This window comes from Theropithecus gelada, chromosome 15, assembly GCF_003255815.1.
Source record: "Theropithecus gelada isolate Dixy chromosome 15, Tgel_1.0, whole genome shotgun sequence".
NCBI classification, from domain to species: Eukaryota; Metazoa; Chordata; class Mammalia; order Primates; family Cercopithecidae; genus Theropithecus; species Theropithecus gelada.
In genome coordinates this window covers 42,751,362-42,769,751 of record NC_037683.1, presented here as the reverse complement: position 1 = coordinate 42,769,751, position 18,390 = coordinate 42,751,362, and the positions used below count along the sequence as shown (strand labels likewise).

Here is an 18,390-nt window from a genome sequence, read left to right as displayed (position 1 = left end):
CAGGAATTTACCTTCAGGGTCATAACCCGGCTGGGAGTCTTGATTTCGAAGATCCCCTCCTCAGCGTCCGCCTTGCAGTCAAACACTGCACTGGAGAGGTCGATGCTGTCCAAGGGATTAGCATCCTGCGCGGTCCGCGAATAATACAGTTGACATTTCCTTTCGTCGTAGAAGAACCAGCGGGATTTCCAGCTCCGGATGGGCCCTTTGCCGCCGAACTTACTTAAATACCCACAGAGTTTCTTGGCCTCCAGGGACCGGGCGCAGTCCCCCGATTCTTCCTCCAGAGGCAGCGCCTGTGGGTCCCTGGCAGACTCGTCGGACCCAGGGACAGAGGAGCTGGACTCCGGGGCGTTCTCCCCGGCGCCCTCCATCGCTGCCAGCTGGAGACCGCGGAGGGACGAGGAGTCCGCGGGACCACCAGGGACAAATCTCGGAGACTCGGGCAGCTTCCCAAAGGTAGACACCTGGGCGGGGGCGGGGCCGGCGGCGGACCCGCCCCCAGGACGCCACAGGGTCGGGACTGGGTGCGGTGCGTGCGACTGAAAGACCACAAGCCCAGCTTACAGCGGATGGCCACGCCCCTCCACCGCCAGGCCACGCCCCCGCGGCGCTCAGTCGGCTCCCCGCAAGGTCCGGTTGCTTCCGGCTTTTTCTCTGCGCCAGTTAGCCATCTTTACTGAGGGCGGCAGTGCTGCCTGGCTTCAGGTTAAAGTAGTGGCGGCACTGAGGTTAACCGCGGGCAGAGAAGCCTGTCCCTGGCTACTCTTCCCTGGTAGTTCGCATAGTCACCTAGAAAGATGGCGCTTTCTGGCACCCCATGGGCTGCTTGTTCCCTCCCTGTGCCGCGCGGGGCACAGTCGGACGGCGCATCTCGCGGCCATTGGCTGAAAGGAACACCGCTGGGAGGCCCCACTTCGGCGCCGCCCGGGCAGTGCGGCTCCGGAGCTGTCTGCCACTCTTCTCCCCGGTGTTCCTTCAGCCCCGTCAATGACGCCGCAGACGGCCTTCTTATCCCTCGCCTGACCGCAGTGGCCTCCCCAGCTCTGTCCTGGCTCCCATTCGCCTCCTGACAGCGCTGGTCGCGTTGCTTGGGGCGCCCAGGCACAGCCGCTGCGGTGCGGAAACCTAGTGCCACTCCCGGGGCGTAGTTGGGTGCATTACATTTGTTTATTTTTATTTTGTTATTGCTATTATTATTTTTAGAGACGGTCTGGGTCTGTCACCCAGGCTGGAGTGCAGTGGCGCGAGATCAGAGCTCACTGCAGTCTCCGCCTCCCGGGCTCAAGCCATCCTCCCGCCTCAGTCTCCCCAGTAGCTGAGACCGCAACTGCGCACTACCACACCTGGCTAATTTTTAAACAGTTTTTTGCAGAGAGGGGTGTCTTGAACTCCTGGCCTCAAGCGATTCTCCTGCCTCGGCCTCCCAAAGTGCTGGAATTACAGGCGAGAGCCACCGTGCCCGGCTGTTTTGTAAATAAAGAATTTAGGGTTTGACTAACTCGCTCAACTTCTGCCTCATTTTACCTGTTTCCCCTTAAACTTCTCCCCTTCCTTCCTAAGGCGCGTTTCTCCATTAGGGCTGCGGAGCCTAATTCCGTCCATTTCTCTTTAGGAGCTTCATTCTGCCTTTCTCTTGCCCTTTGTTCAGCCCCTCCTCTTACTTCATCGTCTCCCCCTCAGCCATCGTTAGCGAGACCCTCGTGTGCACTCAGTGATCTTGACAAGAAGCACGTTGGGGGTAAAGGCGAGGGCTCTGGAGTCTCTTTGCATAATTTTCAGATTCCCACTCTGCAATATTGAGTGATTTACTCAACCTAAAAATGGAGATAACACTTCTCCCCACCCACCCCCCACCCGCCGCCAGACAGCTTTACGGTGAAGCTAATGAAATTTATGTTCACTTGCATGGGTCGCTGGGATTTGTAGTCTAACAGGTGGAAAGTTGCAACCAGGGAGCTTTTCTCCTAAATGCCAGAGAGCTCTTTATTTGTTTTTTTGTTTTGTTTTGTTTTTTCGTTTTTTGTTTGGTTTTTTCTTTTTTTTTGAGACAGAGTCTCTCTCTGTCGCCCAGGCTGGAGTGCAGTGGCGCAATCTCGGCTCACTGCAAGCTCTGCCTCCCGGGTTCACGCCATTCTCCTGCCTCAGCCTCCCAAGTAGCTGGGACTGCAGGCGCCTGCCACCACGCCCGGCTAATTTTTTGTATTTTTAGTAGAGCGGGGGTTTCACCGTGTTAGCCAGGGTGGTCTCGATTTCTTGACCTCGTGATCCGCCTGCCTCGGCCTCCCAAGGCACTGGGATTACAGGTGTGAGCCACCGCGCCCGCCCTTCATTTGTTATCATTTATAATTTATTTTGTCATTCTAAATAACCATCGTACCTAATTTTGTGTATAATTTTGTAATTTTTTTAAAATCAGAAGACCCTTAATACTGTTTAATTCCAATCCCCACAAAACCTGGATCTACACCTGTCTACCCTTAGAGTTGTTTTGATAATTAAGTAAAATAATACGTGTGAAGCTCTTAGCACAGAATGTGGGACAAATTATTTCTTTTCTTTTCTTTTTTTCTTTTTTCTTTCTTTCTTTCTTTTTTTTTTTTTTTTTTGAGACAGAGTTTCGCTCTTGTTGTGCAGGGTGGAGTGCAATGGCGCAATCTCGGCTCACTGTAACCTCCGCCTCCCGGGTTCAAGTGATTCTCCTGCCATCGCACCCAGTCAGTTTCTTTTCTATTTTTTTTTTTAATTTTATTTTTTTGATACAGAGTCTCGCTCTGTCGCCCAGGCTGGAGTGCAGTGGCACAATCTCCAATCCCCATTCTCCTGCCTCAGTCTCCCGAGTAGCTGGGATTACAGACGTGTGCCACCACACAACAAATTTTTGTAGTTTTAGTAGAGACGGGGTTTCACCATGTTGGCTAGGATAGTATCGATCTCCTAACCTTGTGATCCACCCGCCTCAGCTTCCCAAAGTGCTGGGATTACAGCCATGAGCCACAGTGCCTGGCCCCATTCCTGATTTTTAAAACCTCTTTTTTTTTTTTTTTTTTGAGACGGAGTCTCACTCTGCCACCCAGGCTGGAGTGCAGTGGCCCGATCTCGGCTCACTGCAAGCTCCGCCTCCCGGGTTCTCGCCATTCTCCTGCCTCAGCCTCCTGAGTAGCTGGGACTACAGGCGCCCGCCACCTCGCCCGGCTAATTTTTTTTTTTGTATTTTTAGTAGAGACGGGGTTTCACCGTGGTCTCGATCTCCTGACCTTGTGATCCGCCCGCCTTGGCCTCCCAAAGTGCTAGGATTACAAGCGTGAGCCACCGAGCCCGGCCTTAAAACCTCTTAATAAAACAAACGGCATACCTTATTTGTTCTAGGTTTTCTAGCTAGGCTATGATAAGTGTTTGAAAGAATAATTATAATTACAAATATATTACATATATCAGAAAAACTCAAGTGATGGCCTGCTTTAAAAAACTGTGCGTATGTGTATAGATGTCTCCAGCAGCAAACAAATGGAAAATATAATGGACAACATCCCTTACATAAATGACTTACATAATGAATACCTTATTGCTTTATAGTAGGATATAAGACAAAACAAATATGTCCCTGAGTGGGAAGAGTTAATATTGTAAAGATGCCACATTCCTCAAATTAATCCATACAGTTAATACATTTTCAATCAAACTCTCGATAGGGTTTTTTTTGTTTTTTTGAGACAGAGTCTTGCTCTGTCACCCAGGCTGGAGTGCACTGGAGCGATCTTGGCCCACTGCAACCTCTGCCTCCTGGGTTCAAGCTATTCTCAGCCTCCCTAGTAGCTGGGACTACAGGTGGGGCCACCATGCTCGGCTAAATTTTGTATTTTCAGTAGAGATGGGGTTTCACCATGTTGGTCAGGCTGGTCTTGAACTCCTGACCTCAAGTGATCCACCCACTGTGGCCTCCCAAAGTGCTAGCATCACAGGCGTAAGCCACCATGCGCGGCCTCGATAGGCTTTAAAAAAACTTTTTATTTTTGAATAGTTTTAAAAGTTACAAAGACAATGGGAGAATTTCTGTAGACCCTACACCCAGTTTCTCCTAATGTTAACATTTTGCTTAATCCTGGTATGTTTGGCAGAAATAAACATCTAACATTGGTACAAAATTATTGACAAAACTACAGTCTTTATTTGGATTTTGTCTGTTTTCTACTAATAGCCTTTTTCTGTTCTTCTACTAATAGCCTTTTCCTGTTCCAAGATCCAATTCAAGATTCCATAATTAGTCATGATGTTCCCTTAGTTTCCTCTGCACTGTGACATATTTCTGTTTTTCCTTGTTTTTCATGATCCTGACAGTTTGAAGAATACTAGTCAGGTGTTTTGTAGAATACTATCACTTTGGGTTTGTCTCATGATTTCAATGAGGTTATGTTTTGGGGGAGACTACCATAGAGGTGAAGTGTCTGTCTCATCACAACATCAGAGTACATGATATCTGCATAGTTCTTATACTGTTAAATTGTGTAGTTTAAATTTCCTCATTTTATTTTATTTTATTTTACTTATTTTTTTGAGACAGAGTCTTGCTCTCTCACCCAGGCTGGAGTGCAGTGACACAATCTCGACTCACTGTAGCCTCCACCTCCGGGGTTCAAGCGGTTCTCCTGCCTCAGCTTCCCAAGTAGCTGGGATTACAGGTGCTTGCCACCACACCTGGCTAATTTTTTGTATTTTTAGTAGAGACGGGGTTTCACCATGTTGGCCAGGTTGGTCTCGAACTCCTGACCTCAGGTGATCCACCCACCTCGGCCTCCCAAAGTGCTGGGATTACAGAGGACATCAGCCACCGCTGCCTTCTCACCCAGTGGAAGGGGCAAACAGATTCCCTCAAGCCTCGTTTACTAAGGCACTAATCTCATTCATCAGCACTCCACCCTGAAGGCCTAATCACCTGCTACAGACTCTACCTCATAATACTGTCACATTGAGTTTTAGGTTCCAACATATGAATTTTGAGTGGGACGCCAACATTTAGACCATAGCACCATTTATCAAAATAGAGTTTAGGTAAATTAGAGAATTACATACATAAAGTGAAACTGTAAAATATATGCAATGGGATATCACTCAGGCTTATAAATAATGAGATTTTGACACATGCTACAACATGGATGAACTTTGAGGGCATTACACCAAGCAAAGTAAGCCAGACAAAAGGACAAATAAGTGATACCATTTGTATTTGGTACCTAGAAGGCAAACTCATAGAGACAGAAGGTATAATAGAGGTTACCAGAGGCTGGGGGAGGGAGGAATGGGGAATTACTGTTTAATGGGTACAGAGTTTATTTTATTTTATTTATTTAATTTTTTGAGACAGGGTTACACTGTGTCACCAGTCTGGAGTGCAGTGGCATGATCATAGCTCACCACAGCCTTGACCTCCCAGGCTCAGGTGATCCTCCCACTTCAGCCTCCTGAGCAGCTAGGACTACAGGCACCTGTCACCATGCCTGGCTAAATTTTGTATTTTTAGTAGAGACAGGGTTTTGCCATGTTGCCCAGGCTGGTCTTGAACTCCTGGGCTCAAGTGATCCGCTGGCCTCACCCTCCCAAAGTGCTGGGATTACAGGTGTGAGCCACTGTGCCCAGCCAGTTTCTTTTCTTTTCTTTCTTTCCTTTTTTTTTTTTTTTTGATAGAGTCTCATTCTGTCACCCAGGCTGGACTGCAGTGGCATGATCTTGCCTCACTGCAACCTCTACCTCCTGGTTCAAGCAATTCTCTTCCCTCACCCTCCCAAGTAGCTTGGATTACAGGTGCCCGCCATCACGCCTGGCTAATTTTTGTATTGTTATAGAGACAGGGTTTCACTATGTTAGCCAGGCTGGTCTCAAACTCCAGACCTCAAATGATCCACCCGCCTTGGCTTCCCAAAGTGCTGGGATTACAGGTGTGAGCCACCATCCCTGGTCCAGAGTTTCTTTTTCTTTTTCCTTTTTTTTAAATTTATTGAGGTGGGATTGATATACAGAAATTTGTACATATTTAAGTATGCACTTTAATGAATTTGGAGATAAGTATGTATCTGTGAAACCATCACCACAATTAATGCCATTAACATATAAATCACCTCCAAAAGTTTCCTGTTACTGTTTATTATTATTGTTATTCCGTGATAACACTTAACATATGAGACTTACTCTAAGGACTTTTTTAAGTATATGCCATGGTATCGTGAACTCTAGACACCATGCTGTACAGTGGATCTCTAGGACTTGTTCATCCCACATAACTGAAACTATATCCTTTGACCAACACCTCCCCATGTTCTCCCTCCCCTCAGCCCCCGGCAACCACCATTCTACTCTCTGCTTCTCTGAGTCCAACTATTTTAGATTCCTCGCATAACTGGTATCATCTAACATTTGCTCTTCTGTGTCTGGCTCATTTCACTTAGCATAATGTCCTCTAAGTTGATCCATGTTGTCCCAAATCGGCAGAATTTCCTTCTTTTTTAAGAAAAAAAATATACTCGTAAGTATACATCTGTTCCTGTATTTAAGTTGTTTTAAAGTTGAATTTAATTCCTTACCTCAAGAATGGGGATCAGAAATCATTTCTCCCAGCTCCACTTCCATAAAATGCAACCAAGGAGTCACACACAAATAGCAGATTAACTAGGAAGCTTTCTTAGAGAAAGAAAGACACACGTTAAACTCTCTGGTGCTGTAGATATAAGGACACAGACTAGAACTCTATCATTCTCATGGGAAAAAGTTGGAAGGGATAATGCAGGCTTCTCAATGTTTCCACCCTGTTACGGGCGGGAATTGTGCCCCTCTAAATTCATTTGTTAAAGCCTGAGGCCGAGCACGGTGGCTCATGCCTGTAATCCCAGCACTTTAAGAAGCGGAGGTGGGCGGATCACTTGAGTTTAGGAGTTTGAGACCAGCCTGGCCAATATGGTCAGGTGAAACGTGGTGAAACCACGTCTCAACCAAAAACACAAAAATTAGCTGGGTGGCGCGCTCTTGTAATCCCAGCTATTTGGGTGGCTGAAGCAGGAGAATTGCTTGAACCCGGGAGGCGGAGGCTACAGTGAGCTGAGATCATACCACTGCACTCCAGCCTGGGCGACAGAGCAAGATTCTGTCAATAAATAAGTAAATAAATCCTAACCCCCCAGTACCTTAGAATGTGACTATATTTGGAGATGGGGCCTTCAGAGACGTAATTAAGGTAAATGCAATCTGATTAGCGTCCTTATAAGAAGAGATTAGGACACAGACACACAGAAGAAAGCCCATGTGAGGACACATCTATAAGGCAAGGAGGAGGGCTTCAGAAGAAATAAACTCTGCTGACATGTTGATCTTGGACCTCTAGCCTCCCGAAGCGTGAGAGAATACATTTCTGTTGTTTGAGCCACCCAGTCTGTTCCTTGTTATGGCAACCCTAGCAAACTAATACACACCCTAAACAATGGAGTGAGCTTCCTTGGGAAACCCATTCCAGACATAGCCCAAAGTGGCTTAGAGCACCCGTGAAATGTATCTGAAGTCTTGTTCTATACACATAAATAAATATGGGTTCATATCAGACAGTTTAGTATAAAATATTTTAAATCAGTTTCCAAAAAGCAAAATAGTCCAAGCCTGCCCCCAACCACCTCCGTATGAGGACTGGGGAGAGGGGCAGAGTGCATAAGCCTCAGCTGGGGTGTTGGGTGTCAAGAAACCTGGTCACTGGAATTTTCATTTGCCAATTGCAATTTTTAGGGGCCTTGGCTTTCTCATCTGTAAAACAGGGATTATAATATTCCTCAGGGCATCCTGCCAGATGTCTGTGAAAACTGAAAGTAATGATGGAAAAATTTGAGTTCAGTATCCCACATCTGCATCAACACCAACATACTCCGGGTTGCTCCAGTGAAAAAAGAAAATGAAGAAGAAAAAAAAATACGTTTTAAGTTTAGGAATACTATAAGGGAATCTCTGTTGATCTAGGTGCACCCATTGTTGTATATCCTAACAGAGGCACTTCTGGTTATTACATCAAAATATGGTCAACACTCCTCCTCACCTTCTTTTCCTTCTGCTGTGGTAGGATTAGCTGCAAGCAACAGGCTGTCAGAAAGCGACATCTTGTGGCCTTTGTGGGACCTGCCCTCCGGGACACAGTACTTGGTGTTCTCAAACTCTTGTCAAGGGCTTAACAAGAGCACAAAGCAGTACTCCCTGTCTACCCAAAACAGGTTATTAATTTGACACCCTTAAATTAAGTATATTTTAAATGTTTGTCTAACCCATTCATTTAGTGAAAGCATGAGAAACTGATTTTCTATCAGCAAAATCATGTATTTGTGTTCAGTAGAAGTTTATTACGTGCACTAATAAAGCATTATACTTCAAACTATTTCGAGTTGTCTTCCATGTCAAAATGTTTTCTTCTCTTACAACAGGATAATTTTAGTTCTTTCACTAATGAAGGAGTAACTTACAGGAATGTGGTTATACAGTTTTATTAAAAATATGTTAGGCTTTCTCGTTAGGAAAATATATACTTCACATCTCTATTTTTTGAATACTATCATTATTAATTATTAGCATTATTTATGTTTATTTGACACACAGGATTTTCAAATACATATGTTTTAAAGAAATTAGGTTCACTTAAAACTGTAAGTCATTTGCAAATGGGATTTCTCGCTGATAGTTTTTCTCTAAATATTGATTCAGACAGTGATTATCGGAAACTAGAGGAAAGAGAAAGAGAGTTTAGTTTTGCATGAATACCTCAAAATATAACACGATCTCAGAGGCCAAAATGGTCTCCCCAGGCTACCTGGCAGGATCATTGTAATAAATGACCTCTCTGTCAGTCAAATCTTGCTTGACTGAACATAATGGAAATTCAGTTCCGCATGCCAAGCACAGCATTTAGGTACAGAACCTTGAGCAAAATATCTGACACTGCAGACATTGAACATTGTCCTATTTTATATTCCATCTCAAATTCTGAATGTGAAACAGATTCTGCAGAAGGAACTTCAGTTCCAGAGAAACTTTCTTTTAAAGTTATTGTATATTTTAAGAATGAAACAACATGGGGGCTCTTTTTAGTTTAATTTTTATAAATTTATAAACCAGAGAAATGAAAAACTGGACTTCTGTGTTTTATGTTCTTGGCATGCTTGGCAAGAAATGTAACAAAGTCATTTAATGGGTAGAGAAAAGAAATTTCCATGGGAAATTAGATATCAAATCTTGGCAGTATTTTCCTATATTTTTCTAATGTTTCTGGGTCAGGTCACCTGGATTTGAATTCTGGCTCCATCACTCACTCCATCACTCAAGGTTTACTTGGAGTTAACCTCTCTGTGCCTGAGTTTCTTTGTATAATGATAACACCTATCCCATAGTGTTGTTATGTGACTATGTGAGATAAAACGTGCCAAGTGTTTAGCACAGGAAGCATTTAACAGATGTCAGCTACTAACAATATTATTATGAATTCTAGGAACTTTGCTTTGAGCTAATAGAAAACTCCCAACATTCCTTTGATTCAGGTTGTAGTTCAAACTCTTATTTTTATTCCAGGCTAGTTCAAACTCTTGTGTATTTTTATTCCAGGATAGCAGACAAGCTAGTTTTTCTCTCTGGTGCATATTCTGCCTGTTGCTGGTTTCACTAAGTAACAGGAGACTCTATGCTGTCCTAGATAGGAGTCAACTAGATAGTAATGTTCCTTCAACAAGAAATAATGTCCCTTTCAAAATGTAAAATGGCCATTGGCCTGAAGAGGTGGTGTGGTTTCATGATCTGCCAGTGGCAAGTTCAAGGAGCTGCCTTGCTCATTTCTGTTGAGTTCCCCGGCGTCTCGCTACAGAGCTGTGCCTTTTGTTGACCTCTTGTGCTGTTCACACGTGCTACAAATCTCAGGGCAGCTCACAATGACAGAAGGCACAGGGCGAGAGGGAGAAGTGAGGTGAACACAGCTCTATATCACTGTTTCAAATGAAGGTTGACACCACAGAATGCAACAAAAGCCACTCACTCAAATGCCTACACAGAGAATACAGGTAATAATATGTATGAGTTAAGTGGGCTGAGTGTAAGGGAAAAAAAGCTCTACAGTGTAGGCAGAATAACAAATGTCAATTGATACTTGGACACTGGGTATTAATAGGGAGTGGCGGAGGCTGTGTGAACCGAAGAACATATGTCCCATATAAGGGAGGCTCTCAGCTCTGTTATGTTTTACAAGAGAACTTTGAAATGCAGATTTTATTTATACAATGATAATACTAAGAAGAAGCACAAAAACACTTTGTAGGCAAACATTGAACTAGTAAAGATAACACATCTGCTTCCTTCAAATGACATGTGTATCATCAATTTGCAACCTCTGCAACATGGGTCTTTGGGCTTATCCATTTCAACCTCTCACCCGTTGCAGGCATTCCCTCTCCGTCTCCCTGTTGGAACCCTTCCTGTGATGGGCTGGTCCCTTCTTCACCAGGCTCTGCATTCTGTTATGTAAACGGTTATGTTTACTGAGCTGATGTTGTCTGTTTGGAATTTGCTGCAGTTTTCCTCCTTTGATCCTTTGGAGAACTGAAGAGTAAAACAGCCTATTTTTTTTTTTTTTTTTTTTTTTTGAGGCGAAGTCTCGCTCTGTCACCCAGGCTGGAGTGCAGTGGCACAATCCTGGCTCACTACAACCTCCGCCTCCCAGGTTCAAGAGATTCTCCTGCCTCAGTCTCCTGAATAACTGGGAATACAGGTACATGCCACTACACCTGGCTACTTTTTGTATTTTTGGTAGAGGCAGGGTTTCCCCATGTTGGTTAGGCTGGTTGTAAACTCCTGACCTCGTGATCAACCCGTCTCGGCCTCCCAAAGTGCTGGGATTACAGGCATGAGCCACCGCACTCAGCCAGACAGCCTGTTTTATATATGACGGCTTCCCTAGGAAGTAACAGTTGTCATGCCATACTTCCCCATTACCCCCAAGTCTTCCTTAAACTGTGTCGCCCATGACATAGTTTCTACGCTTAAACTTGTCACTATCCAGTTTCCTACCTCCAAAAGTGCTCCTTCAGAAACCTCATGGTCAGAACTGGAGGTTTAATGGCAGGGCAAACAAAGGCAGACGTCTTGTAAATTTCTTCTCTGATATGCTAAGCAATGGGGACTTCTGCCCTGCCAAGTCACATCTTCCCCTTTTGGCACATATTTTGGGGTAATTAGGGAATGCGGAGAGGAAAAATATCACTTTTGCAAAGCTACGTGGAAAAGTAGAAGAATTTTACTGGGAAAGGCATTTGCTTCAAGTTGACACATGGGATTTTTTACAGACACTACATTTGCGTTTAACCTGGGACCTCGGGTACTCTGAGGACTTCAAAGAGATACGGAAGCCCACCCAGGAAGAGGAAGAAGTCAATCAGATCGGCTGTCTGGGAGGCCAGCAATGGGTGCCAGGCACTTTTGGGGAGCACAAGGAATGTTGGGCAGAATCCAGCCTCCCTAAGGAAGGGAGAAGTATGAATAACTCACAACCAATGGCCTTGAAAGGGTGGGAGAGGATGTGGGTTGGGAATGTCATTATGGTTCCCAAGGCCTGCAGAGTCCCAACTCCTCTCCCTACCATGTCCTCTCAGAACTTCTCACCTAAACCAGTCTTAGGACTTGTAAGGGGTGGAAGTGATGCCCTGAGGTTATGGTTGGAAGCTGTCTACAGAGGTAGGGAGCACCTACGTGCTTGGAGATGAGGCTTCCCCAGCTTTGAAGGATCTCACCTCTGGATGGAACTAGCAGTGGCTCCTTAGGGCTGAATGGCTATGACTGCATCCAGTGGGACTACATATAGGGATATAAACATGTGAACGTATGCAATTTTTAAAACAAAAACGCTGTCATTCTTTACCTATTTTTCTTCATTGCATCCCCTCCCCCTTAATATTATATTATGGAGATCTTTTCAAGTTAATAGATATTAGATTTGCCTTATTCCTTTTAACAGCTGAACAGTATTCCATAGTATGACTGTATCTTTACATTCAGGTGATTTCTAATTGTTTCTAGTTATAAATAATGTTGCAAAGCCTATCTTTTTTTTTTTTTTTTTTTTTTTAAATAGAGGTCTCACTATGTTGCCCAGGCTGGTCTGGTCTTGAGCTTCTGGACTCAAGCAATCCTCCTGCCTCAGCCTCCTAAAGTGCTGGGATTACAGGCATAAGTCACTGCACCTGACATCCAACCTTATGCATATATCTTTTTAAACATTTTCTAATATTAATATATAATATAGAACTAAAGTGGAATCGTTGGGCCTAAGAGAATGCCCACTGCTATGATTTGAATGTATGTGTCCCTCCGCAATTCATTAGGTTGGAAATAATACCCAATGTGATAGTATTAAGAGATGGAGCCTTTGGGGAAGTGATTAATCACCAGCACACTGCCTTCATGAACGGGGTTAGTGCTCTTACAGAAGAGGATGAAAAGGGCACCCAGTCCCTTTGGTTCTTCTGCCTTCTGCTACGTGAGGACTCACCAATAAGGCACCATCTTGGAAGCAGGGGGCAAATCATCCCCTGACACTGAAAGGGCCTTCATCAGTGGACTGACTTCCCAGCCTCCAGAACTGTGGGAACTAATTTTTTTTTTTTTTTTTTTTTTGAGATGGAGTCTCGCTCTCTCCCCTGGTCTGGAGTGCAGTGGTGCCATTTTGGCTCACTGCAAGCTCTGCCTCCTGGGTTCATGCCATTCTCCTGCCTCAGCCTCCTGAGCAGCTGGGACTACAGGCTCCCGCCACCACGCCCGGCTAATTTTTTGTATTTTTAGTAGAGATGGGGTTTCACTGTGTTAGCCAGGATGGTCTCAATCTCCTGACCTCGTGATCTACCCGCCTTGGCCTCCCAAAATGCTGGGATTACAGGTGTGAGCCACTGTGCCCAGCCTGGAAATAAATTTTTGTTACTTATAATTACCCAATCTAAGATATTTTGTTGTAGCAGCAGGAATGGACTAATACACCCACTTATATTTTAATAGATATTGATGTCATGCCCACAAACAACCAACCATAATTTAAGCAGCAAGGAAAACAAAATACAAGAAGATAATAAAGAGAAGAGTACACATTAATGAAATAATATAGAAAAACACAGTAGAGGCCAGGCACAGTGGCTCAAGCCTGTAATCCTAGCACTTTGGGAGACCGAGACGGGTGGATTACGAGGTCAGGAGATCGAGACCATCCTGGCTAACACGGTGAAACCCCGTCTCTACTAAAAAATACAAAAAACTAGCCAGGCGAGGTAGTGGGCGCCTGTAGTCCCAGCTACTCGGGAGGCTGAGGCAGGAGAATGGCGTGAACCCGGGAGGTGAAGCTTGCAGTGAGCCGAGATCCGGCCACTGCACTCCAGCCTGGGCGACAGAGTGACACTCCATCTCAAAAAAAAAAAAAAAAGAAAAAAAAGAAAAAAAAGAAAAACACAGTAGAGATGCTCAACCAAGCCCAAACTTGTATTTTTTCAATAGACAAATAAAATAAAACCTTGTAACTTTAATTAAGTCAGAAAGAGGATGCATAACAATATAACATATGAAAAAGGGACATAATTACAAATGCAACAGTTTAAAAAAATAAGCAAGTACTACAAACAACTTTATGCTAATAGTTTGAAAGCTTCCATGAAATAGACATGTTTCTAGGAAAATAAAACTTTTAAAACTCACTTGCAAAGAAAAAGAAAACCAAACAAATCCATAACAGTTGAAGAAACTGAATTAGTAGATTGAAATCAACCTATGAAACAGTTCTACTAAACGTTCAAAGAACTGACAACTCTAGGCCAGGCATGGTAGCTCACATCTGTAATCCCAGCACTTTGGGAAGCCAGGGCAGGAGGATCGTTTGAGGCCAAGAGTTCAAGACCAGCCTGGGCAATATAGTGAGACCCCCCATCTCAATTAAAAACAAACAAACTGACAATTCTGATTTTATACCAACCCTTTCAGAGACTAGAAAAAGAGGCAACATCCCCTCAAATCATTTTACGAAGCTAGTGATGACCTTGATTCCAAAGCCAGAATGAAAAAGAAAAAATAAAGGGTCAAATTTATTCATGATTTTAGAAGCAAAAATCCTAAACAAAATAATGGCACACTTCATCTAGTAACGTATTAAATAAAAAATGACCTAGTTAGGTTTATCCTAGAAATGGAAGCATCAGATATATCTACTATAGCAAATCTAATAATGTAATTCACCAGATTAACAGATTAAAAGAGAATAACCGCAATCAGTGCTGAAAAATAATTTATGAAAATACAACACTCATTTATGATAGCAGCTGAGGGAAATGGATCATTTAATGTACCCCATTTGGAAAAGCAGACATGATAGGGTTTGGGAATGTTCCTTCACTAGAAGTGGTTGGAGGAGTCTTAACTCTTTGAGGCACAAATGTGAAATGATGGACTTTTTCCCAGTGACCAGTTGGACTCTGTGAAACCCTCTTTCCCACTTGTAGGTTCTCTTAATAATATCTCAGGCCTCTCCCTTCATGTTGAGTTACCAAGCATCACTGGACAAAATGATAGACATCCAGATCAATGGAATAGAACTAAGAATCCAGAAATAAACCCTTGCATTTATAGTCAATTGATTTTCCACAAGAATGCTAAGACAATTCAGTGGAGGAAAGAATTATCTTTTCAATTAATGGTGCTAGGATAATTGACTACCCACATGCAGAAGAATGAAGTTGCATCCCTTATGCATACCTTACACAAAAATTAACTCAAATGGATCATAAATGTAAGAGCTAAAACTAAAATCTCTCAGAAGAAAAATAGAAGTATTTGTGATTTGGGGTTAGGCAAAACCTTCTTAGATATGACAGCAAAAGCGTATGCAATAAAAGAAAAAAATAAGTAAATAAGACTTCATCAAAATTAAAAACTTTTATGCTTTAAAGAACATCCTCAAGAACATGAAAAGATTACTCATTGAATGGAAGAAAATATTTGCAAATCATGGATCAAATAAGAAACTTGTATCTAGAATACCTAACAAACTCTTACATCTCAATAGGAAGAATTCAAATTACTCAACTTAAAAATGGCACCGGGTGCAGTGGCTCACACCTATAATCCCAGCACGTTGGGAGGCTGAGGTGAGAGGATCGCTTGGAGCCCACGAATTGGAGACCAGCTGGGCAACATAGGGAGGCTCTGTCTCTACAAAAATAAAAAAATTAGCAGGGAGTGGTGGCTTGCACTTGTAGTCCTAGCTACTCGGGAATTTGAAGTGGGAGGATTACTTTAAGCCCCAGGACTTCTAGGGTGCAGTGAGCCGTTATCAAACCACTGCATTCCAGCCTGGGCAACAAAGTGAGGCCCTGTTCCAAAAAAAAGGCAAAGGCTCTGAACAGACATTTTTGCAAAGAAGATATGTCAATGGCCAATAAATACTTGAAAAGATGCTCAATATCATTAGCCATCAGAGAAATGCAAACCAAAACCACAATGAGATACTTCACATCCACCAGGATGGCTATGAATTTTTTTAAAAAATAGATAATAACAAATGTTGATGAGGATAAGGAGAAATTGGAACCCTCATACATGCTGATGAGAATGTAAAATGGTGTAACTGCAGTGGAAAAATTTGGCAGTTCCTCAAAAAGTTAAAACTAGAGTTACCATACAACCCAGCAATTCCACTCCTAGTTATATCCCCAAGAGAAACAAAAACATTATGTCCACACAAAAACTTGTACTTGAATGTTCATAATATCATTATTCATAATAGTCCAAAAGTAGAAACAACTCAAATGTTTGCTAACTGATAACATGGATAATAACTGCATAAAGTAAAATGTATACACATACTATAGACTATATTAGGCAATAAAAGGTGAGGCAGTCCCGATCCATGCTGCAGTATGAATGCATTATCTTGCATTCATATTGATAATGAACACATGAATATTGAACACATTATCTTAAGTAAAAGAAGCCCAGCACAAAGAACCACATATTGCAAGGTTCCATTTATGTGAAATGTCCAAACTTATAGAGACAGAAAGTAGATTTCACAGTTGCTTAGGCTGGGGGTACTTGGGGAGAAATAGGGATTGACATCTAACTCTTTTTGGAGCTATGAAAATGTTCCAAAGTTAGATTGTGGAGATGATTGTATGAATCTGTGAATATACTAAAACATTTGAATTGTATACTTTAGTTCATTTTATTTTATTTTTTTAGGATCTCAGTCTGTTGTAGCAGCAAAATCATAGCTCACTATATAACCTCAAACTCCTGGGCCCAAGTGATCCTCCTGCCTCAGCTTCCTGAGTAGCTGGGACTACAGGCGTGCGACCCCTACGCCGGGCTAATTTTTTAAATTTTGTGTAGAGATGGAGTCCCCTTATGTTGTCCAGGCTGGTCTCAAACTCCTGGGCGCAAGGGATCCTCCTGTCTTGGCCTCCCAAAGCATTAGGATTATAGGCGTGATGAGCCATCATGCCTGGCTGAATTGCACCCTTTACAAGGGTGAATTGTGTAGTATGTGGATTTCATCTCAATAAAGCCATAAAAAGGAAAGAGTCTCTGGATGTTAAAAAAAAACAAAAAAACAAAAAAACAAAAACCAAAAAGTGCATTCTTCCCAAGCAGGCGCTTGAGGCTTCCGTGGCTTGGGGCAGGGAGGGAGGTGATGAGGTTTGCTCTCCCGTTCTCTACTTTCTCTGAGATATCAGGGAAAGGAGGCAGGAGAGGGAAGAGGATCAGAACACTGCTTTATGTAACTCCCTGTATGAGGTTACAGTCTTCTTTCTGCTGGCATCACTTCTTTTGTTCCTATCTGGCTGTCTGTTCCCTCTGCCAGGCAGGGGTCTGAGTGCTGGCTTTCCAGTGGGTCCTTCTGACATGATCCTCTGGTGAGCAAGTTCTGACTGAGCCTCATCCATCTACTTTTTTTCTCAGCCTCTTAGGATGATGAAATTCTCCCAACCTTCCTCAGTGCCCACTCAACCCAGGGAAAACCCACATCTCCTTGCCAAGCCACGCTGTGGGAATGCCACTAGCTACCCTAGTCCTCCTTCCTCTGCTCAGCCCTCTTTCATGACCTGCCAGCAACACCGGCCTGGGCACTGGGCAGTTCAATGGCTCTGAAGTTTTCAGATGAAAGGCAGTGCCAGTCCCTTACTTGATGAAGGGGAAAGGGTCTGCAGGAATACTTAAGCTACCCCCGATCTTATGGAGGGAGGGGAACTTATCCAAGCCTTCCCGGTTCCCCATGGGATGAGAAGAGATGGCTGCTGCTCATGAATTCTGCTCTCATTTGCCTCCTCTTCTTCCCTGTGGTGGGGGTGACTAGTGAGAGAAAGTGGATGCTGTAGCGCTGGTTCTGCAGAAATCCTGTGAAATTATGACTTCCAGCAGCTCCCGCGTGGAGATACTGGCCCACGTCTGAAGGTCTTTTGAACTCAGAATGGAAGCTCTAAAATCAAATCCAAGACTACTTGGCTTTTGCACTACTGAGTTATAATTAACCCCAGGGGGCCTTCCCCACACTTAGTGAGAAGATGGTGGCCTGCAGTTGCTTCTCCTCCCTCCGCCCTTTACCGAGCAGTGGAAATGACTTGAGCTTTTAGGGATGTGTATGGGACACTTTCTCTAATTTTCAAAAACCATCTGCATGGAATCATCTTTATGGAAGAGGATATGGATTTCCTCTGATTGGTTGGGCCATTGTAGCAAGAATTACAGAGAGAGAAGGAGTTGAATGTGCAGGTTTCTGACACTCCTCCAATCTCAAAACTTTCCCTCCCTCCCTCCTTCTTTCTTCCCTCCCCACTTTCTTCCCTTTTTTCTTCTCAGTCCATTTTCTCATCAGTTTGTCTACAATCTCTTATTTCACAGAAACAACTCAGAGCCGGCTTTTCTCTGCAGATGGGGTGAACACTTTCCATCTTGCCTCCCCCGCCCTGGGATGCTGGCAGAGTCCTTCTGCTAGATCCTGGAGGCCTGGATGAGTGGCCCAGGGTGAAGATCTGGGGTGGGGGCATCTAGTCAATGGGCAGCTTGGGCATAGGGCTTGTGTCTGCATAGGTTCTTCTCTGCTGTGGCAGAGCTGCCAGCCTCCAGCCCTGAGTGAATCGGCCTCCTTCCTGATGTGGAGGTCGCCCTACCTCTTCAACTAGTTTTGACCAACTCCTCACCTCCACCTCCACTCCCACTGCAGGGCTGGCGCCTTCAGAACTGTGGCCACCACAGCCATGACAGGTGTCTGTTGTCACAGCCACCCAGGAGCTCTGGTACTGCCATCATTACTGCCACTGTCACTGTTGCTCAACATGGAGCTGCCCCTGCTCCCCCAGGCTCCCC

General features: G+C 43.9%; 1 protein-coding gene across 4 annotated transcripts in view; it reads right to left on the bottom strand.

Annotated features, from left to right (window-relative positions):
- The window catches only part of TBC1D2 (TBC1 domain family member 2), a 62,853-nt gene extending 61,612 nt beyond the window's left edge, over positions 1-1,241 (bottom strand). For 3 of the 4 annotated variants that reach the window (XM_025360371.1, XM_025360373.1, XM_025360374.1), the window contains exon 1: positions 12-1,235. In XM_025360371.1, coding sequence (XP_025216156.1) covers positions 12-374 — 363 coding nt within the window. In that variant the 5' untranslated portion in view covers positions 375-1,235. Of the gene's footprint in view, positions 1-11 lie in introns of all 4 variants that reach the window. The other variant, XM_025360375.1, reaches the window with a different exon arrangement.
- Positions 1,242-18,390: the final 17,149 nt, after the last annotated feature.